General features: G+C 38.5%; 1 protein-coding gene across 29 annotated transcripts in view; it reads right to left on the bottom strand.

Moving 5' to 3' along the window:
* Positions 1-23736, bottom strand: part of DLG2 (discs large MAGUK scaffold protein 2) — a 1809506-nt gene that overhangs the window by 636584 nt on the left and 1149186 nt on the right. For all 29 annotated transcript variants that reach the window (XM_044753763.2, XM_070490530.1, XM_070490528.1 and 26 more), the window contains one exon: positions 22468-22521. In XM_044753763.2, coding sequence (XP_044609698.1) covers positions 22468-22521 — 54 coding nt within the window. The remainder of the gene's footprint in view (positions 1-22467; positions 22522-23736) is intronic.

The following is a 23736-nucleotide window of genomic DNA, read 5'->3' as shown; positions in this document are numbered from 1 at the left end:
ACCAATCTTCTAACTAGAACACTAACATGTCTTTAAGCCCCTAACAGAAATATCTTTGGCTATTAAGTTACTAAGTTACTAGAGATGGTATTTATTTAATCTTTACTTATTGGTTTTGATTTATTTGGAACAGCAGATTACAGGTTCTCTAATTTAGCTTCTCCAAGCTGCCTGCTGGCATGTCTGAGTGTCTATGCACACTCAGCTAGCTTAAACATGGACCCCCTGAAATCAAGTATAATGGTTAAGATAGTTAATTCACTCCTACAGGACTAGTCTGATGCCCTCCATTCTAATTCAGGAATAGAAATGTCAAATAAATCCCTAGCAATATGAAGGTAGGTCAAACACAGATTTCCTAGCCAAATAGGATTTTAATCCCCAAAGAGCTCAAAGGAAGACCAATTAGAAATACTACTTCCATCAGTACATATATCACAATTTGTACAAACTAACTATTCATATCATGGGCCAAAAGTGGAAATAGGTTCAAGAAAGACTTAAATCAATCTATTTTATCTTTTTATGTATAAAAATAAACCAAACAAAACAAAAAAAATTTACTGCAAGGCCTATACCTGTCAAGCACTCTGATAAATCTCGGGGCAGATATAAAAACAGAATCTTTGCCTCAGGGAGTTATAGACTCATAACCAAATGGATGTGATATGTGCTACAATAGAATTAAATTTCAAGTTTATTGGAACACAGACGAAAGTGCACTTAACAGGCAGAGGGGGAAGGCTTCACAGAAGAGGTGGTATTTCAGGAGGCTCCACACTAAACAGAAACCAAATTTTGTCAGATGGAGATAAAAGAGAAGAACAAATACAAAAGAATGCAAGTTAGGAAGGATCATGGAAAGATTGGAAAAATAAATTCTGTGTGACCAGAGGGAACGGGGTCTGAGGAGAGAGACATACAGTGGATGTGAGTGAAAAGGAAGCTAGGCATTGGAGAAGACATCTCTAAGTTCACGAAGGTCATGGAAACCTGCAAAGAGAGTTGAACACACCCATGTTTGTGTCCCCACCGAGCCATTTATCTGCTTCTGTCACAGTACCAATAACAAGTTAAAATTATTCGTTCACAATAGTTTAGTCTTCTCCTATTAAAGCATAAACCTTTTGAGGGCAGAAGCCATCTCTTATATACTACTGTATTTTTAACAGCTAGCTCTGTGCCAGGTAGAGTTGGTGTTTTTTTGTTTTGTTTTGTTTAAATTTTATTTTTTTCCTTTTTCTCCTCAAAGCCCCCCGGTACCTAGTTGTATATTCTTAGTTGTGGGTCCTTCTAGTTGTGGAATGTGGGATGCCACCTCAGCATGGCTTGATGAGCAGTGCCATGTCTGCGCCCAGGATTCGAACCCTGGTGAAACCGTGGGCTGCCACAATGGAGCGCGCAAACATAACCACAGGGCCATGGGGCCGGCCCCCAGAGTTAGTGTTTTAAAAAATATATGTTATCTAATACTCCTTCACTGAAATCAGTTGAGGGCAATTAACCAGAATTTATTACGACAAGTAAAGGAACCATGACCTAGAGACAGAAAAAGACTTCTTAGTGGCACAAGGAGCTGCAGCCAGTTTTTGAGCTTTATATTTTCTAATTTTGAGTAAAGTTTTACTGTTAGATCTTGCCCTTCAATATAGCATCTGCAAAGGATATTCTACTAAATGATAGAACAGATGGATAAACAATATTCAAGGAAGGCCTTTCACATTAAGATTGTGTAAAATGCTATCATGTAGATAAAAAAAGTAAATAAAAATAAAAATGTATGCTGAATAAGTATATTAAACTTTCTTACACCAAAAAATCTAGACTCAAAAGCTTGGATCTATGGTGCGATATGGGAAGATTATAAAATCTTGTGTTCGTTTTCATTAAAATCAAGATGACAAACTATTTCATGATTGGTTTTCTCTGGGTATCTGACTCATCTTTTGGTTGCCTCACTGATATGATGGCCTTTCCTACTCCTCTAATGCCTCTTTTGACTATCACCTCCTTACCCCACCTCCAGCCTCCATTAAACTTGACTATTTGAAAACACTTTCCAGAATTCTTGTATGGCTTTTCCAGTCAGATCCAATCATGCCTGATTTTTAATTGCATTTGTCATCGACTTATTTTGATTCAAAGGGATTTAGGGACTAATTGTTTTCAGCACATTAGCTCTTGACACATTCATCTTGAACCTCATTGGCACTTATTTAATTGGTCCTTCTTGGCAACTGCTCAGTTGTTAGTCATTATCTATAGCGTACCATACTTTAATTGAGGTTTTACTCTTAACTATGAATTGCTAATTTACCTGTGGTTCATGCCAGCCAATTCAGGGGAAAATAATTCCAAGTGGTTCTTAGAGCTTTGGCCAAGTGATCTTCAAAATTGACACCCATGCCATTGTAATTCAATGCTGTACATTCTGACCCAATATGATACACAAAAGAAAGGGGGGCTTGTTTGAACAGTAAGATGTTTGAAACATCTGTCATTTAAAAAAGGTAATTTTGTGAAACCAAAATTATAATTCAGAAACACAAGAAAGGTGACAACTGTCTTTCAGGATCCAGCAAAGAAACTTTTATGCCTACTACTATGTATGCCCATTTCTTTTTTTTTCCTCATTTTTTTTTTTAGGAAGATTAGCCCTGAGCTAACATCTGCTGCCAATCCCCCTCTTCTTGCTGAGGAAGAGTGGCCCTGAGCAAACATCCATGCCCATCTTCCTCTACTTTATATTGGGACGCCTGCCACAGCATGGCTTGATGAGTGGTGCCATGTCTGCACCCAGGATCCGAACTGGTGAACCCCGGGCTGCCAAAGCGGAACATGCAAACTTAACCGCTGCCCCACAGGGCTGGCCCCTATGCCCATTTCTATACCCACTGCTTGTAATGAAATCACAGCTGGCCAGTGTAGTATACTGGTAAAGCAGGTGGGCTCTGGAATCAGATTGCCTGGGTTCAACTCCAGTTTCAACGTTTACAAGCTGTCAGCCTTGGGTATGTTTTTAAACTTTCTGGGCCTCAGTTTCCTCACGTGTTAAATGAGGATCATAATCACCTCTCCATTATAAAGCTGTGGTGAGGATCAAATGAATTATCTAAAGAAAAAGACCACTTGGCACTGTTCCTGGTTTATTATATACACATATAGATGGTGGGGATTGTAATTATACCCTGGTATGCACTCAAATAACTGTGAGACAAATGATAAAGTGCTATAAGAAAGGTACAGATAAAACTCTCTGGCCATACTGTCTTTCAAATTACTTTTTAATGGAAAAGTTATAAACCAGAGAAAGAAGAAAATGACGCTGGCAGGTATCCCTGTAATAAAAAAAGAGCAAACACAGAGAAAGAAAATCAATGGAGGATTTAAAATGTTCTTTTTGCTTTGACATCTAACCTCTTGCTTCCAAATTTTTCCAATATCATGGTATAACTACTTTTAACGATGAGATGATACTGCATTTCTCTTAATCCACATGACTCAAGTGGTTCACGGAAATGAAGGTCAATGGTGTCAATATTTTTGACTAATATTTTAATTAAATCTCAACAAGCAGCCAGATTCCCAGAGTGGATGTAGCACCGTGATCTAGAATATAAGAAATGGAAAGTACATACTCTCTGAGAGAGCACTTATGTGGCCTGGAGCATTTCATAAGTTATTTTGCTGAAGCTACAGGAGGACACGAGAGTCCGACTGGTCCAGAGATAAAGGGAACTAAACAGACATTTGGCATTTGATAGTATCCCCAAATTTAAGCTGCTCTAAGGCAGTGAGAGTTGTGGTTTAGAGCAGTGCTTCTCCAATTTTGATATGCATTTGAATCATCTGGGGGTCTTGTTAAAAGGCAGAGTTAGATTCAGTAGGTCTGGGGTGGGCCTGAGAGTCTGCATTTTTAACGAGCTGCTCACTGATGCTGATATACTAGTTTGCAGACTCCCCTTTTGAGCAGTGAGGGTATAGAGCCCAGATCCTGCTTGGGTTTGACTGCTGCCTCTTTCTCTTACCAGCTAAATGACCTTGGCCACATCAGTTAATCTCTCTTTTTGTCAGCTCTTTTTGTTTTTCAGCTGTAAAATGAAGATAAATCAGTATCTAACTAAAATGGTTGATGTGAGGACTAAATTAATTAATGCATGTGAAGCATTTAAAACAGCACCCAGTACTGAGCAAGTACTCAATAAACATATTTTATGAATAAGTAAGAGTTTCTCAGTATAAACATTTACCCGGTGAACAGAGATGAACATCCTACAAATTTTAATTGAGTTTAATTCACCACAATAATTTATTTAAAGCCATTAATGTCAACAATCACATTAATCTCCACATCTGAAGTTTGGCATGTTATAATTTTTCAAGTCATTGAACTTAAAAAAAGAAGCAAATTAACAATTCTCTTGGTGGGAGCCATACTCAGAGGCACAAACCTGTTGTGATATAACAGCAAACTTCTTCATCTACTTTTTTCATGAAGCATGCAACATAAACAAGAATTAAATACATTTACAAATAACTGAAATGTATCCTGTTAGTAGCCCCCCAGTATTGTAGGTAGTTTGTTTTCTTCCTCCTTTGTGTTAACCTCTTTCACAACTAGAATTATTCTATTTATTTATTGTCTGTCTCCTTCATCATGAATTTAAACTCCATGAGGGAGGGACAATGCTTATCTTATTTGTTGCAATATCTCAGCACCCAGCTTGCTGCTTGATGTTTAATATACCCTTAATAAATACATGTTTGCAAAAATATGAAATAAATGGCTGAATATATACCTCATTTTGAACATTTTGTTCATTTATTCAAGAAAGCATTAAAAACAAAAAAGAATGCATTGAGTGAGTGCTTGTGATTTTTTTTCTGGTCATGTTCTAGGAGCTACAGATTTAGAAATGAATAAGCCATAATCTGCATGTTCAAGGAGCTCACGGTCTGGTGGGGGGTAGATATGTGAGCAAATATTGAATACAAGATCAATCCTAGAAGGCAGGAGTTGGGTAATGACAGCACTCCTGGACTAGAGGTAGGAGTAGGATAGAGCATTCTAATTAAAGGAAAAATTCCAGCCATTTCACAAAAGTGTGAAACAGTCAGACAAATGGGAAACTTTCTATAGAATGAGTACTAAGGAGGATGAACAGTCCTGGAAATTCATAATAGAGACAAAGGCAAGGTCCAGATCATCAGAGACAACATAGATGTCTTCTATTCTATAGCACATGTGACTTATGGTGAAAGGATGAGAACCTGAAAGACAAAAACCAAAAGAATAAACCTCCTTATAAGGAATGCTAGTAATACTAAACAGAGAGGGACTGTAGCAGAGACTGTTAACTGTCTGAATATCTATTCTCTTCTTCTTCTTAGAAATTGTCACCCAAGGGCCGGCCCGGTGGCACAGTAGTTAAGCGCACATGTTCCACTTCAGCAGCCCGGGGTTCACCAGTTCAGATCCCCGGAACGGACATGGCACTGCTTGGCAAGCCATGCTGTGGTAGGCGTCCCACATATAAAGTGGAGGAAGATGAGCACAGATGTTAGCTCAGAGCCAGTCTTCCTCAGCAAAAAGAGGATGATTGGTGGCAGATGTTTAGCTCAGGGCTAATCTTCCTCAAAAAAAAAAAGAAAAAATATATTGTCACCCAGCTAAAAAGTTAAATACCCTAGCTTCTCTCAGCTAGGTGTAGCCCATGACCATTTTTGGTCAATGAATGAGTTGATTCTTGTGTATAATTTCTGAAAGTCTGCTTAAAATTAGGGAGCACACTCTGCTTAATGTTCCTTTCTGCTGCTTGAAATATAATGCAATAGTTGGAGCCGTAGAAGTCATCTGATGCACGAGGTGATGGAGAAGCAGGAATCCTTGTGTGAGAATGCTAAAAGAGTTAAGATAGAATCACTCTAGGTCTCTTAAACTATAGAGCACCATGTCAACTGTGTGTTTTCCAGCTTTCAACTTCATGTGTGTGAGAGAAAAACACCTTTTCACCACTGATTGTGCTGCTCTAATTTTGGGATTTGTATGCCACTTATCCTAATTCTCAGTGTTACAAGTACAGAAATATGGAAGGGCTTCAAGAAGGATGTGATATTTGAAGTAGTTACTGAAGGAAAGGAAGATCATTAAGAGAGAGAGCATCCAAGAAGGACCAGCATGTACAGAGAAATCATCCAGAACACAGTGTGCTCACGTAGCTGGGAGAACTTCTGTGTGGTGAGAGCACAAGGAATATTGTGAGAAAGCCAGGGCAGGGAGAACAGGGAAGGGATTACAGGCAGCAGCAAAAAGCCTTAAATATCACACTAGGGAGTTTACATTGTATGAGGCAATTCAGGGCCATTAAAGGTTTTTAGGTAGATAAATGACGGGCCCACAACTGGTTTTTAGAATAAATCAGAAAGCTCTGTGGGCTAGAAGAAGGAAAAGCAAGAAACAGAGAGACAAGTTCAGGGCACCTGCAGAAGTCCTGGAGAGTAAACAGACCTGGACTAAGGGCCTTGACAGTGAAGATGGACCAGAGACAAGAGATGTTTAGCAAACATACTATGTAAAAGTTAGTAACCACATAAATGCAGGGCTATGAGGTAGAAAGAAATCAGGATGACTCCTAGAAACGTAATATGGTTTGGACAGTTGAGTTAATGGTGATGTTATTCACCAACACAGGGAATGAAGGAGGAAAGAAAAGAAACAAAAAATACAAACGAAAGTCAAGCTTTGTGGAATAGGCAGGGGAAAAAAACAGAAAAGAAAAACATCAACACTGAAAGATTTTTGCATGTCTGGCTCCTCCTTGTATTCAGGTTACAACTTAATTATCAGTTCTTCTAAGAAGCCTTGTCTAAATCATCTTTCTAAAGAAGCACTGCCCGCCCTGCTCCCACTATCACATCATTTTGCTTTATTTTCTTCAGAGCACTTTTACTTTATAGTTTGCTTTTTCTTTATTGTGTACCTTGACTAGAATGTAAGCTCCATGAGAGTGGAAACTTTGTTTTACTCCCAATAATTGAGCTAAAGTTGTGCCTGACACACAGTAGACAGTCAAAACTTTTGTTCTATGAATGAATCATAGTATCTAACAGCAGTGTGGAACTCAGAGATCATAAATAAAAACTGAAAAATTGAAGGGATGAAAGCCATCACGTAGGAGAGCTCCTTCATCTGAGGGATGACAATGAACCTGAGATCCAGCAATGCCCATAAAGACCTGCCCCAAATGACAAGGTCAGTTTGTTGGGAGGAGTCAGCAGACCTGAGTTCAAGTCTAATTTGCCATTTACTAATGACATAAGCTTCATGAACTTCATGACCTCAAAGCATCTTTCATTATAAAAAAGATTGCTTTCTTCATGAATATTTTGAGAATTAAATAAAATATAGATTATTTTAGCTATGAAAAAGATTGCTTCTTTCATGAATATTTCAAAAATAAATAAACCAACATACATGAAAACATGCAGTTCGGGACTTTCACTCAATCTGTCCCAAATCCTTCATTCTCAGTTCCTGTTTATTACTTATTGCACACAATGACACCACTAATACCACTTCTAAGATTTCTTCCCAGCTTGAGTTTTAATTTTCAGAACAACATGTTTTGTATACTTGCCATTTCCTCTGTCTATCACATTTTGGAGTGATTTCCCTATCTTTGTAGCTCTTTGACCTTTCATTAATGAGGTGTATGACAACACTGTGTTTGACCTTAGTTGCTTTTGTGTCTTCCACAGCCTCTTAAGAGAGTAACTCAGTGTTGGGGACTGGAATTAGCCACCCCAAGACATGTCTCTTTGGTGTGAGGATTATTTTGGACTGGTTACTTTTAAAAACTGCAGACAGGAAAGAAACTCTGAAAAGTAGAATTTACTTGCCCTTTGTTAAGAGACACTTACATTTATAAAGGAAATCTCCATTTGTAAAAGTGTCTCCCTCTCTGTACCGGGAAGAAGGGGGGATGACCTTATCTCTAGAAACTCTCATCAATGTGGAAGGCAAGGACTCAAGTCTGCATAATAACCTGACTCTTGTTTAGTGTACTTGTTTGGTAGTCTCCCATAACTGGCTCGCCTGACCCCCAACTCCGTCCTTTGTCTTTAGCTGAGGGTGGTATTTAAGATGAGAACTTCTGCCATTTTGGCAAATTGCTCAGTTTGCCTGAGCCTCTCCCATGTATACATATTATAAAGCTTTGTTTAATTTTCTCCTGTTCTGTCTCATATGAATTTAATTCGATGTCTGGTCAGAAGGATCCAGGGTGGGTAGAGGAAATATCTTCCTCCCCTACACTCAGCAAATTAAATTTTATTACAACTACTGAAAGGCAGGGTAGCATAACACTATTCTTGTTGCATGCCCTTTACTACATGCTGTGTGACCTTCGACAAGTTAAGAATCTTTCTTTTCCCTCAGATTCCTCATCTCCAAAGTGGAGGTAACAATACATTTCTCAGGGTTATTGTGGAGATTGCATAAATTAACATACGTAAATAATTTTTAACAGTGCCTAGCATATAGCTCAATAATTATTAGTGATTATTGTTCTTACCATTTATTAAACCATGTATGAAATTGCCCAGATCATTCTCTTACCAGTACTATGAGATATTTCCAGTTTTCCTCATTTGATCAAATAAGAAAACAAGGCTCCTAGAGTTTAAGTAACTTTCTCAAATTTACATAACTGGTGAGGTGGCAGTGTTGACATTCAAATTCCAGAGCCACTTCTGTTGGACACCAAGTCTATGCTCTTGGCCATGCCAACACAATGCTCCATTTTAAAGGAGCCAGATCTGGAGGACTTGGGCAGAGTCTAGATATTTGACTGTTTCTAATTACATTGAGCCCTAGGTTACCATAATGACCTACCTACAGGTCAACTCCAGATCATCTTTCTGCAGTGGTCTGGCCTGCAATTTCTTTTCTTAGTTTTGTTGAGGGCCCTTAGGCCAAACTTCTCAAGCATAGGCCATGCCTCCCTTTTTAATTAACCCAATTACAATTCATGAATGGTGACATGTGTCAGCAGAGCAACTCTTGGAGGGACATTTCATTAACTTGATCATGTCTGAATCTGGGAGCACCTGCCTTGCATAGACAGCTTTGTTAGCAGTGCCTATGTCTGTTACTAAGTTAAGAGGGGTTAAGCTCAATGTATTACCTATACTGAGTCCACTAAACCAACGATTTCCATTGGAAGGCCATTCCAGAATCACAATGGATTAGAAAGAATAGATGCTTTAACATTCTTGTGATTTATGACAGCCCATGCTGTGATTACTGGTTTTTTCCCCTCAAAACAGTAAGCAATGTAAGTGCTGGCATCTAATTTTATAATTCCAATTCAAATAGATCAAATTCTCTGCATTTTACAACTCTAAGTCAGTGGTTCTCAACCTTGGCTGCACAAAAGAATCACCTGGGGATATTTTAAACCTCCCAATGTCTATGCCCAGGCTAAAATCAGGCCCATTAAGAAGAAATCTCTATTTCTGGAGTCCAGGCATGAGTATCTTTTAAAGCACACAAAGTTTATAAAATCTGAAGTTAAGGTTGAGAACCACTGCTTCAGGGGATCAGGAAGAGCATTAGCAATGTGTTTAAAAACTACCAACAAACAAAAATTACCTGAGATTGTCTTTAAAGAGATACTGATTATGATGGGCTATTGTATATTTGCTCCTCTCAGCATGCTGTTTGACCTATCTGGCTTTGTTATTTCATGACTACTTCTCCTTCACGTGACACCTCATTAGATTGCTATTTCTTGAGTTTTATGCTCCTGAGTTTCCAAAATAAAACAGCTCTGGGCAAAACATCATTTGGAGCACTTGGTGGAGATCAGGATAATCAAGACATATTGCTATTAAAGCTGCTTGTGAAGCAGCAACTATGCTTTTTCACCAAAGGAAAAGCTCATCAAAGTTCATGTTACTATTCAAATATTCAAATAAATGTGGAACTTCTAAGTGACAATTGAGGGAAAATAGTTTAGGGCTGAGACATGATACACCGAGAAAAGAGAAGACACTAGGGGAAGTCAATCATTGAAAGCCAAAACGTTAATTATTTTTAAGATGGATTTATTTTACAAAAAGAAAACAGAGATCAGAGGTAATTGACTATTCTGTGTCAGGTTCTATAGGAAGTACTTCATGTTCATTACTTCATTTAATGAATGAACTCAAGAGGTAGGTGATGTTATCCTATTTTACAAGGAAGGAAACTGAGGTGTAGAACTTCTAGGTAATCTGTCCAGTCTTACAGGACTGGTAGGTGGACCAAGAAGGCTCTGAATTCACGCCTGCCAGACAACAAAGCCAAAGTATTCTCCACTGCCAATATCATCTAATTCTCAGAAAGAAAGACAGTTAGCTACTAAGAAAAATACTTTCTTTAAAAAAGGTCTGTATCCTGGAGATGAACTAAAAGAAGATGAAAAGCAATGGGAAGAGGGTTTGAATGAGTTCAAATAGTGATGTGTGGGCACCAAAGGAAAGGTTTATACTGGAATAGTCACAAAAGAAACAAGATGTCTGTCCAGAGAATAAGTAGCTATAGTCATCTCCCAAGAATTAGTCCCTGAAAAACGACAGCATAGAAAAGTTCATTTAAAAGCCCAACAAGGGGCCAGCCCGGTGGCACAGCGGTTAAGTGCACACATTTAGCTTCGGCGGCTCGAGGTTTGCCGGTTCGGATCCCGGGTGCGGACTTCGGATCCCAGGTGCGGACATGGCACCGCTTGGTATGCCATACTGTAGTAGGCGTCCCACATATAAAGCAGAGGAAGATGGGCATGGATGTTAGCGCAGGGCCAGCCTTCCTCAGCAAAAAGAGGAGGATTGGCAGCAGTTAGCTCAGGGCTAATCTTCCTCAAAAAAAAAAAAAAAAAGCCCAATAAAATTTAGCAAGGAAGAGGCAGGATTATAAAATACTCTAAGCATCACATAAAATTCCTGAGGACCCAGGGAATGATGTTTTAGTATTTTTGCTTTTTTTTTTTTAAAGTTTGAAATAAGGTTTTTTAGCTTCATTCCGATTATAATACTCTTAACATTGAGGGAAGATAACATAAAGATTTTAAGCCATTTCTCTTCATTACTGTGCTCTCATTTCCTTTACTGATTTTACTCAACTGTCTTTCTTCTTTTCTCTTTCTTCTATTTGATCTTACCCAACTAACCACAATCTCCTTTATCATATATGACTGCCTACATTTTCTTTCACAAACGCATGTGAGAAAGAAAATGCATTTTAAAAGTATCATACTTTGAAAGGATTGGTTATAGATGAACATATTAAACTTCGAAAATTAAGCCAATGAATTGGGCACCCCACTCATGGGTGGCAGCATGCACCTCAATCCATGTGGTCATGTGGATCAAACTAAAACACACATTTTTACCTGACAAATGATCTTTTCAAATAAAAATATACTTTTTATTAAAATAGCTAAATTTGAATAATACAACTAAAAGTAACAGTGACAAATTAAACTTTTATTGAAATCCAACTATGTGCATGGACCAGAGCTGGATGTTCCCTGGAATTTAAAGATATGCTAAACATAGCCTTTTTTTGGCTAATAGTAAATGATAAGAACTATTACTAAACAAGGAAGAATGTGGTAAATACTAATTTTGCATAATAACAATGGTCATCATTTGTTGAAAATTTATTATGAGTCAAGCAATAACTAAATACTGTCTCTACTGCTTTCAACCAGTGATCTTTACAGTTTTTCATTGAGTGCAACTATTTGTAAAATGGTTGTGAGCATGCATTCCCCATATGTGCTAATCTGTATAGTAATTATACACTTGTACAACTGTAATAATACATTGTTTATTATAAAACACATTCAAATGTTGAAATTAGAAATGATGAGAAAATATAGAGAAAGCTTCCAGTACTTCATGGATCATCTTTAGCATCCCCTGGGAAAAATCTCCCACATTGAAGAACTGATACTATGCTGTGTGGCAGAACATGATTGTCCCCAATATTCATCATTCTTTCCTTCCATAGTGAGAGGATTCCCAGTTTTTATCTAGCCCATGTCAGCCCAGAGTAAAAATTACATATGTCAGTCTCCCATTGCAGCTAGGTATGGCTTTACGCCTAAGTTCTAACTCTTGGGATATAAGGGGAAATCATGTTTACAGCTTCCCAGAGGGGCTTTTAAAGGGAGGAACCCTGCTCATCTTTCTGTACTTCTTCCAACCTGCTCCCTGGCATGTCATCATCGTGAATATCCATCAACGTCCCAGGGTGGTAGACAAAGAAGATAAGGTGCTTGGTCCTTTTAAAACCTTGTGGAGCAGAACAGATACTCCAGTTCTGGACAACCCATTTATGGATTGCTACATGTGAGAGAAATAAATTTCTATCTTGCAAAAGTACTGTTATTTTGGTCTCTGATATATGTAACTGAATATATATATTAAATAATACACCATGCAAGAGAGTTATTACTCTCTCTACTTACAGATGAGGGAAAGGGGTCAGAGAAATTAACTTTCCAAGGTTACTCAACTAGTATATGGTAGAATCAAAAGAGTCGAGAGTCCATCCTCTTTCCACTAAAGCAGGCAACCTCCTGTGAGTAAAATACTAGGAAATCAAGGAGAAAGGGGACATTGATTTTGCCTAGAGAGATTGAAGAGGGCTTCCCGATGGCGGCATCAGTTTAATAGGATCTTAAAGGACGAGTATGAAGTGAAAGACATTCTGGGCTAATGGAAGAGAGAGAACAAAAGCAAGAAGATAAGGAAGTGTAGAAGTCTCAAGAAAATCTTGTGGTCTGTTGCTGTTAACTGATCCCTATTGTTTCTTGGCTTTATTTACTCAACACACATTTCAGGGTACATGCTATATAGTGGGCACAGACAAGGTCCTAGTGGTATAGTGGTGAAAACAGATGTCTATAAATTCCCAAATATACAAGAAGATGATACTACTGACAAGGCCTAAAGGATAAAGTCCAATCCCATATCGAGCAAACAAGGCCTTCACAATAAAACTCAACCCCACCTTTCCAACCTCATGCCATGCCAGTGCTCTGTGCTTCAGACACAAAGAACTCAGAACACATGAGTTTCTAGGTGTCTGACCTTTGCACATATAGTTCCCTCTTTCTGAAACGCCTTTTCCCTCCTCTGTCTGGAAATGTCTTATTCTTCAAGAGGCAGCTAAAATTCTACCTTTCTCTGACCCCCTCAAATGGGCTGGTTTCTTATAGCATATTCCCTTAAAAGAAATTATTTCATATCACCATTCATTCATTCATTAAGCCAACCAGTCCAGCAAATATGCTGGGTTATAGAGGTACAATGGTGGGAAAGATGAAACAATTTTTCCCCATGCTTTCTTGAGGAAGAAATATGAGCCGTTAAAGAAATAGTTACAATGTACTGTGATAACTTCTAAGAAGGAGAAGAGCCTGAAGTAGAAGCACACAACAGAAGCACTATGCCTAATCTCAGATACCCAGAAGAAGCATTATTTACACTGAATCTTTTAGGATGCACAGGAGTGAGCCAGGCAGAGATAGGCAAGGGCTGTTTTAATAGCATGTGCTATCACTATGCATTGTCCACTAGAATATGAGAGTCAATGTTTTTAAAAAGTGTCCCATATGAATTAAAAAAACGAAAACAAAAAACAGGATAAAATGCCGGCTCAGAATAATACTAAATGTTTTACCATTGTCCTTTGGTGAATCTCTATAGTTTTCCTGTCTGCAGTATTTCTTACCCCACCCTTCTTCACTCGCGCTTCAGTCCAGCATCCAGAAGCTTCTTGGGGTTCTCATTAGCATTTCTCAAATTTTAGTGTACATAAGAATCACCTTAGGTGCTTGTAAAAACATAGATTCCTTGGTCCCACCCTCACAGATTCTGATTTTATAGATCTAGAGTGGAGCTAGAGATTCTGCAATTCTAATAACCCACCTGGTGAGACCTAATGCTACCAGTTCACAGACCACATCTTGAGTAACAATGCTGTAGTGAAACTATACAGATATTTCTCAGGATTATTTCCAGTTCTTCTTGAATCTGTTCTCCCATGCCGAGTTCCCTGGAACAAGAGTGACTTCTTTGCCCAGGTATTTGGGGCCTGTGTCTTCAGAGGAACCACTACCAGAAAGAAGGGGCTGTGTGGTGACTGTCACCTATCAATCACATTCTCCACTTGGACAGCTGTTATATTTTCCCATTTCCTCTGCCTTAGGTCCCATATGACTAGCCTACATACAGGCTTCCCAGTGGATGAGGAGTTATGAGTAGAGTATCCAGCAAACTACCCTCCCTAAGGGCACTATAGGGAAAAAAGATTGAAGAAGGCTTGGGAATGGATATGTAGGTCAGGACTTCTACTTATGTTTGGTTTTTTTAAAGATTCATTCCAGTCTAAATAGGAGTTTTATAATTTCACAAACAGAAAACGATGAGAGAATAGCTGAACTTTTAAGAAAGCTTTCAGTAATGGCTTGCATTTGCTTTCCCACGTCCCATGTATGAGACTCTTAAAAATTAATAGGCTGGGCTGGCCCATTGGTGTAGCGGTTAAGTGTGCACGTTCTGCTTTGGTGGCCCGGGGTTCTCTGGTTTGGATCCTGGGTGTGGACATGGCCCTGCTTAGCAAGCCATGCAGTGGTAGGCATCTCACATACAGGGTGGAGGAGGATGAGCATGGATGTTAGCTCAGGGCCAGTCTTCCTCAGCAAAAAAAGAGGAGGATTGGCAGCAGTTAGCTCAGAGTTAATCTTCCTCACACACACACAAAAAGTTAATAGGCATTTAAGGACCATGAGGACAGGGGCCATATCTTCCACATGAGCATACCCCACAATTCCCTATGATAGTGATGACTATTTAGAAGATTTGAAAATACTCAACTCTAAAAAGGAGGAAGTGAAACCAATTCACAAAAGTTGGGAAAATAACTTTGATGATTAATTCGGTAATATATATATAAAGCACCTAGAAGTTAGTGGTTCCTCAACAAACATCAGCTCCCTTACCCATTCTATTTCTTTCTTATATTTATTATCTAGAACAGCTCAGTCCAATAGAACTTTCTGGAATGATGGACATATTTTATATCCGCACTGTCAAATAAGGTACTCACTTGCCACATTGGCTACTGAGCACTTAAAATGTGACTAGTACAACTGAGGAACTGAGTTTTAAATTTTATATTATTTTAATTAAATTTAAATAACTCCACGAGGCCTTTAGCTACCCTCTTCAAGAGCACTGGTTTAGAAGCTAGCACAACACAGTAGTTGGTCATTAACTACAACAATTTCTTGAATTGAATTGCCTGTTTTTTCCTACAGATATGCATATATTTAAGGTAAAAGAGTGCGAAGGGCAGCTGCCCCAAGGGCAGGCCAAAAGGTGTGGCGAAAGAACAAAGACAGCATGATCCAAACCAAAAAAGAAGTTTCTGCCATATTGACCAATGCTTCTCAACTTTAACATGCAACCAAATCACTGGGGTTCTTGTTAAAAACAGATTCTAACTTAGGAGGTCTTGAGTGGGACCCTAGATTCTGTGCTTACAAGCTGCCAGGTAATAATGATGCTGCTAGTCAACGGGCCACACTTTGACAAACAAAGATCTATATGTAGGTAGGCCTATGGACCTACACAACTGCTACCACCGAACCACCTATGAGTTCTGCATTCTTAGTCAACATCAAGATTAAGTCAAAGGAACGTTTTATTTTATCAAAGGCACCCCCACCCCCGGGAATCTAATGATGAACGTTTATTAAGCACCTTCTACCTACTAGGAAGAGTACTCTAACAAGTCCTATAAGGCAAATATTATTATCCCCATTTTACAAATAATAAAACAGAGGTTTAGACGATTTGACTTAACAAAACTCATGCAAGAATTAACTGGCAGAGGCGGGCTTAGAACTTAATTGCTCCTGAATCTGATACTTGTTCAACACAAGGTTGACATAAGGGAAGCCGTACTGTAGAGAAGAAACCATACAATAACTTTAAATGACCTCTGACTAACTAGCCCAGGCATGCTCTGTAGATTAGATTTTGTGGCCCCTCCCAGATGCTTTAAGATACTAATTTTGTTATTTTGAGTTTCTTAGGAATGTGATGATCCCCAGGCAGAGAGCCTATGCTGACAGCCATCATCAATGACAACTGAAAGATCAGGGTATAGGGCGTTGCTCCATTCTCTGATGCATATCCAGTAAAACAAAGGACTATCAGGAACTGGGACCAGATGTCTGCCCCTACCTGAAGACCAGGACTGTATATAACTGGCCTGTAGTCATTGTTCTGTAAGATGGTTCTTTTGCATATGTCAGCCATCTTCCGTCTTGCTAGCAAGCTGTAAAAGTCCTTTCTCTCCTACCACCTTGTCTCCTGACTATTGGCATGTCTTGCAGGGAGTAGATGACCCACCTCGGGTGGTAACAAATCCAAAGCCTAGTCTTTCTCATGAGACTTTCTTGTTACTCAAAGTGTGGTGTACAATGGAGCATCAGCCTCATCTGGAAGCTTATTAGAAATGCAGACCCTTAGGTCCCATCTTAGACCTACTGAATCAGAATCTGCATTTTAAGCAGACATCCAAGTGACACTTATGCACGCTAATAATTAATATCTGAGAAGTACTGTTATGTGCCACCTCTTGCCTTTTCAAGCAAAGCAGGAAGTGGAAGAGTAGGGGATCTGCTGATTGTGGCAGTTCAGAAATGGATTTAGATTGGCTAGGTTTGACTCCGGAACAAATATTGATAATTTTGCCTCTATTGCTAAATTCTTATTGCCTCATGGGCATAGTTAAGCAAAAATTTAGCTGCTTTCTGTAAGGCTTCTTCATTTCTGCATAACACTACATTCTCAAGAGACAAAAACATCAACAATATAGTTTTAACAATGCTAATGGGAAAAACCACAAAAAGTAACAAACTTGTTTGCTGAAGGATAAATGTACTAAAATCAGCAAATTATTCCAAACTATCTTACCATTATTAATCACTGCCAGGATGGTTCAAAGAAACAAACATAATTCTGCTTCTTCTCCCTTCATGGGTAATTCTGGAAAACTATCCAATTAAAAGTGAATAGTAGCCTAAATCACAAGGGTCTGTTATTGCACAAAGTGACTCAAAGAAATTAATGCCTCACTGTCTAGCTCTATGACCAAGAGCTTGATCATCCCACTTCTGTAATACAGCAACTTCCTCCTCAGAGAGCTCTTACCCTCAGCTTCCTGCTGATGGAATCAATCAGAAATGCCATTTAAACCTTGCTTAACAACACCACCTACTCTGAAGCCCATTCTTTCGCTCCCGAATGAACCTCACTGCTAATTCAATTGCTTCTTTACGTCCCTGGAACCCTTGTCATCCTTTATTTTCTCTCATCCCTCTCTCTTCACACCAGCCTTCACTCACACTGTCAGACTTTCCTTGGACCATTTTATTCCCATTAGAATGGTTTCTGGTCCACTGCCCCAGAATCATAGTTGTGTTTCACATTTAAAGCTCTCTACAAAAATCTCACTGATAATATTATGAGGGTATTACAATTACTTTCAAATAAACTTCTACATAAATGATCCTTTTGGCAGTCAAATACAATGGGTGATACTATTAAGGGCCCTTTCATACTTTTTTGTAACTTAACTCTTCTTTCTTCTTTTCTTTCCTCTCCTTCTCTCTCTCTCACTTTCTTGGGAGGTTTGCCAAGCCACAGTCCTGGAATTTCTGGAACAAATTCCCTTGTCTCCACTATTATTTATACCTCTGGAAACAAAGTTTCAGACAACAAAGTGTCTCACAGGAAAGTAAAGTCACTGTATTGCCAATACTTGCTGGATGATTCTTTTATTTCTCAATGTTTTCCTTCAGTCACTCTTAATCATGTAGACACCCACTCCCCGTATCAGTTGAACCAGGTTTCTTTGTTTATTATCATAGATCTAATAATATTTTTCAAGTGTAAGATTCCTTCTTTTGTACCTGTTTTTTCCTACAAAGGGACGTATACAGATTCTTAGCCCTTTTATTTAAGGCTTTGGTGTGGTAGTTTTTTGTTTAGCAAGTATTCACTCCTTCCTCCACTGTGAGCCTGGCAATACGACTTGCTTTGGCTAGTGGGGTGTTAGCAGACTGTATGTGAGCCAATGCTTTAACTATGCTTGTGTAGTAGGCTTATCCTCTTGTGCTTCAGCCATCACAATGAAAATAACATACTCTGGGTAGTTCTGTCCCATCCCCTGGGCCCCAGAATGAACATGTGAAGCGGACATACCCTAGCCAACCTGGTAATCTATGGCCTGAAGAAGCTGGCCCAGCCAACCAGAAAACACTTATGGGAGAAATAAATGCTTATTGTTATATGCCACTGATTTTGCGGTTGTTGGTTACATACCAAAAATTGACTGTTACGTGGAGTAACAGTAAATGGGAGACCAGGCGCTACCATTTACCAGTTGAACTAGAATATCTGTATCTGTAAAATGAGAGGTTTGCATTCCCCAAGTTATTTAACAAGATTTAAAACTCATGATTCTCAAGTATAGCACTTCCCACAGTATATTTCAAGAAAATAGGTCAAAATATAACCACTATGAAATGAACGCTAGAGAAGGATGGAGAGAAAAGGCATTCTAGAATCTCTCTGATTAATTTTATTTTTCTAAAGCAGAAAGAAGAGAATTTGTTTAAATGTGTTCAATATAGAACTCTGAAGGGTCTGCTGAGAGGAAGAAGTATGTCAGGAGAGGAGGCTTCCAACCCAGTTGACTGCAGGCTACCGAGAGGATAACATGCTACCTTTTCCCTGTCAACCTTCAGGGAGGTGGACTTACAGATCACATGCAGGCTCTACTCACTCTGCACTCTCTAAGAACAGAGTATTTTCAGTACCTGGCACAATATTCAACATGTATGGGGAAGGATAAGATTGAATGAAAAATGGAAACTACAGAGCGTTTAAATGGGAATTTTCATTTTCTCTCCTTGCTTTTCCTTGAGTGATTTTAATTTTCACATAGAGATTCCTGCTTTGCATGAGAGGCTGGTGTGTGCCACATGTAAGTTTCTACCCAATCCTAAGATATCATGATGTCATATAAGAACAAGTTTGTTTGAAGCATTCATGTGTAAGAACCTCAGAGACCCCTTTGTTAATGGCAGATACTTTAAGAGCTCTAATATCCCTTAACTTACCTTTCTAAAAAAAAAAAAAAAAGCTGAAACCTCTTTAAATACTTTTTGTACCTTTATTAGACACTTAAAAATTTCCTTTGACTACAGATTTTCTCTAGTTATTCCATTTCCATTTGCATGTATGCCATGGAATCATTTCCACAAGGACCATACATTTCTAAAATCAAATTTGCTAATTGGCAAATTTAATACAATGAAATTATTTTTGAGGAGAACTTTAATATATGTTAAAATTTGTCATTTAGGTAATATTTATAAAGCAGGAAATGTTCTTATGCAACATGACTGAAATACTCTGGGGAGCTCTGAAATCACTTTTTCATTAAATAGAGCTGAAATTATGTGAACAACTAGAACATGAGAAAGAAAAGAGGAAAACAAAGTATGGAACACTGGGGAATGAGAAAATAGACTGCAAAAGGAACAGTGATTTGTTCAAGGTTACCCAGTGAGTCAGGAACAAAGGGGAGAGTTGAGCCTATGCCAAGTTCTAAAGCATATCTACTTTATGGCTATGAGCTCAAACTGCCATTTTCAATAGATAATGTATTCGTGTTTCTTCTACATGGAGGAAGATATTCATATTTGCCATCCTCTCACGGTCTAGCATGTGTTACTTCATAAGTGTTTATTAAATAAAATGATAAATAAACCCCTATCAACCAGAAGTTACCAAAGCACGATTTCACATACATAATCTCATTTGATCCTCACAACCACCTCCAAGATAGGTATTATAATTGCACTCTTACACATTAATTTAAGTCTGGAAACATTAAATGAATTGCTCAAGAACACACTGCCATGAGAACTGGGACCATACCAAGCTGCTCAGCAAACCTCTCTAAAGATCATACTTTTAAGGAAGCTCAAAGAGGTTTGCAGTAAGTACTAAAAAGTTGAAGATCTTTAAAAAGCCCTTTGAAGAATGCAAAGTCAGATACAAAGCTGATATTTAAGGAAATGGGAGCAATTTGATTAATTTGCTATATGTGGTTGATTTTACTGGCTAATTAGTTGAGATACCAATTGAGCATGTCTGTACAAAATCCTTAGATTCTATCGATAAATTATTCGTACATGAGGGCATCTGGCAATTAAGCCACGAGAAGCCTAATAGAAGGCTTTGAAATCATATAGATCTACCACAAGAAAGCAGTCTGATTTACAAAATCAAGCCTCTGTGCTCCATGTCTACTTCAAAGTACTGCTCACTGCTTTGCCAAGGAATAAAGAGATTTACTATAGTAAAGACACAAAATTTCTTAATATATACATGGATCCTGCCCCAAGCGTATTGAAGCCTCTGTGACAAGTTGTCTTCCACCTAAAGCTCCATGTAGCAGAGGAGTAACTAAGCAAACTTTGTTCCCAAACTGAGAGGCTCAAAACTAGGAAGGGAAGAAACATAAGCAGCAGCACGATAGGAGTTAAGTAAGATCTCAAACTCCACAGTCAGGCTAGCTAGGTTCATTCTTGACTCTGCCTTTTACTGTGCAGCCTTAAGAAAGTTACTTAACCTCCTTATGACTCAGTTTCTTCATCTGTAAAATGAAGAAATTAACAGTACCTATCTCATAGGGTTGTTATGAGGATTAAACGAGTTAATATTTGTTAAGTGCTTAAAACAGTGTCAGGTATACAGTAATCCCAATATAAATGTTTGATAAGTAAAGAAAGGTAGAGTGAGAGAGAGAATAGTGGACACCACATGTCTTTAAAGCACTGCTTTCCTTCCTTCTAACAAGTAATTTACTTTCCACAGCTGAGGCCACTTGATTCCTATCAGTCAGCTTAACCCCATTTCCGGTATGACCCCAAATGACTCTTGTTCAGAAAGACTTAAGAAGCCCTAGTTCAGTGGTTCAGGTGATTCAGCATAAGTCAATCTGCTGTTATTCTTGTCCTGATCCTGCGTCCCAGTTTTAGTGACTTGTTCGTGTAATCAAGTCCCAACCTTGTACTCCAGTTAGCATTCTGTTCCCCTGTGGCTGAGTCCTGGCTTGCAGAACTGCTCAGGACCCCTACTTTCTTTGAGGAAGAAATCTCCCAAAGGGCAAGCTCTAAACTAGACATACTTTGTTTGGCATACAGTGTTTGAACTTTTGAAAATTAGTTGCCTGTATTTAAAAATTGCAAGCTTTTACACAAAATTTGACTTTTCTTGAAAAAACTGGATGATATGGCAACACTTGGTCCCCATTTCCCCTTGGTACCAACCCACTGGAGCCAAGTGGCAGCTGCCCCCTTTGGAAGGCCATGTGCTCTCTATTCCAATCTGTCCCCATGTCTCCGGTTCAGTTTGTTTCTATGATTTGCTCACCAATGTGGTCTACTGCCACTCTCCAATCTCCCCTACCCAGACAGACTTTGTTGTCAAGGATTTTGGGGGCCGGCTCTGTGGCTGAGTGGTTAAGTTCATGCACTGCACTTTGGCGGCCCAGGGTTTTGCTGGTTCGGATCCTGGGTGCGGACATGGCACCGCTTGTCAGGCCACATTGAGGTGGTGTCCCACGTGCCACAACTAGAACGACCCACAACTAAAATATACAACTATGTACTCGGAGGATTTGGGGAGAAAAAGCAGAAAAAAAAAAGATTGGTAACAGTTGTTAGCTCAGGTGCCAATCTTTAAAAAAAAAAAAAAAATAGAAATTTGGCCATCACAGTGGTTGTAGTTCAGTTACAAAATCCTAGGCTTTATGATCTGCCTGATCCTATTATCTCATGATCTGTGATTTTATAACACCATACATTTCATTATATAAAGAGAGACTTTACCCTCACAAAACTTCTGCTCCACTTCTTATTAGAAGCCCAGCAAAACCCATAAAATATTTGTTGATCACTTATGCTCTGGGCTCTGTCATTGAAACTGATTTGAATATTCCTTTACTAAGAAACCCAAAGAAGTTTTATCATCTCTTCTATAAGCAATTCACTCTCTTTTCTGAGAATCAGCTAGGAAACTAACATTATTTGAAGACAATTTGCTAGTATTTTCTCAGGAGAGGGCGTTGTGCTTCACAAGACAACGGAAGAGGAAATTGTGACTAAGGCAAGATTCAGCAAATATCAAAAGAAAACTCTCAAAAGCCATTCTACACATCATTTCTTAAGATTATCTGGATTGGATAAAACTGAATATGCATTGAATTTTAAATTCAGCTGACTAAGTTCTACCATAGTTTTTAAAGAAAGTCTTAATAAAAATGTTACTTACATAAGGAATCGTGTCCAAAGTATCTGTGTTGACAATTATAGGAGCAGGGCTAGCCTGAAAAAGAGAAGTAGACAAAAAAAATTTAAACAGTAAGTAGTCTACTCTGACATAGGATCTGTTAACTTATTTGATAACGAGCTCAACAGTATTTCTTGAAGACCTGTGTAGGCACTGTGTCAGGTATTGGTGGGATAAATGTAGGGGCTCAGAGTTCCCAGTACCCTCCTCCCTTCACATATTTGTTTGCTACATATATCACACAATGAAATGAAATAAGCAATAGAACTTACACTCATTTTCTTTTAAATTCTACCCAACAGTGTAGGAGGTGAGGATTTGTGCTGTGCATAGGGCAAGGATTTCTAATAAATTGGGTGAGAGTTAAAATTTGTAACATTTCTTTATAAAATGGCTGTACTAAAGAAATTTGACTTTTCTCTCATGGAAGAAAAATTAAACCTAAACTAATATTTATAACTCTTTTCTCTAAACTGCCTTTTGAGAGTACATTATATTCAGTGCACAATAGCAGGATCCACTTATTGACATTTTATATGTGTTCTTCTATTATGCATGCTGTATCATATCTTTTCTTTGTCATTTATGCATCTCTGATCACATACCTTAGAAATCCTTAGACAGAAAATTAAAAATTAGTCAAAGATGGCAGAAAATCATATTGGACACACTAAACTTTCTTTTTTAAACATATTTTGCACAAACTGCAGTCATTCTCTTTAAAGTTGAGTAGGAATCTCTGTAAAACTGATAGAGGAGCACTACAAGCCAAGTCATTAGAAAATAAGAGATTGCAATCTCTGTTTGCATTAACCAATCTGACTTCATGAATATTGAGTAGATCTATCTTTATTTTCTAGTTTCTAGAATTTTCACAGCAACTTTTCCTTCCTCCCCCGAAGGATCTTTAATCTCCTTCCCAAATTGCAGATTTCATTTAGATAGAGGAAATACTCTCATCATGATTAATTGAGAGCTGTCCTATACGACACAGTGGTTTTGGCAAGTGCTCCACTTTTGGGACATTTCATTAGCCGTGCCCTCTGGAGTTAACGGAGTTAACAGCTTTTTAATGTCAATCTGTGCCTATGGAATCCTAATCGAGTTATAAACAAATGGCAATCCAGCAGATTTTACAAAACAAAATTACATATTTTAACTACAAACATTGGGCATTGAGAACATGACCCTGGTCTGCATATCTGCACGGTGGGTCTACAATTGCACTAAAGAGAACTGAGTAGACCTTGT

The sequence above is a fragment of the Equus asinus genome, chromosome 20 (genome assembly GCF_041296235.1).
Source record: "Equus asinus isolate D_3611 breed Donkey chromosome 20, EquAss-T2T_v2, whole genome shotgun sequence".
Classification (NCBI taxonomy): domain Eukaryota; kingdom Metazoa; phylum Chordata; class Mammalia; order Perissodactyla; family Equidae; genus Equus; species Equus asinus.
Note: the sequence above shows the minus strand (reverse complement) of the source record. Positions and strands in the feature narration are given on the sequence as shown.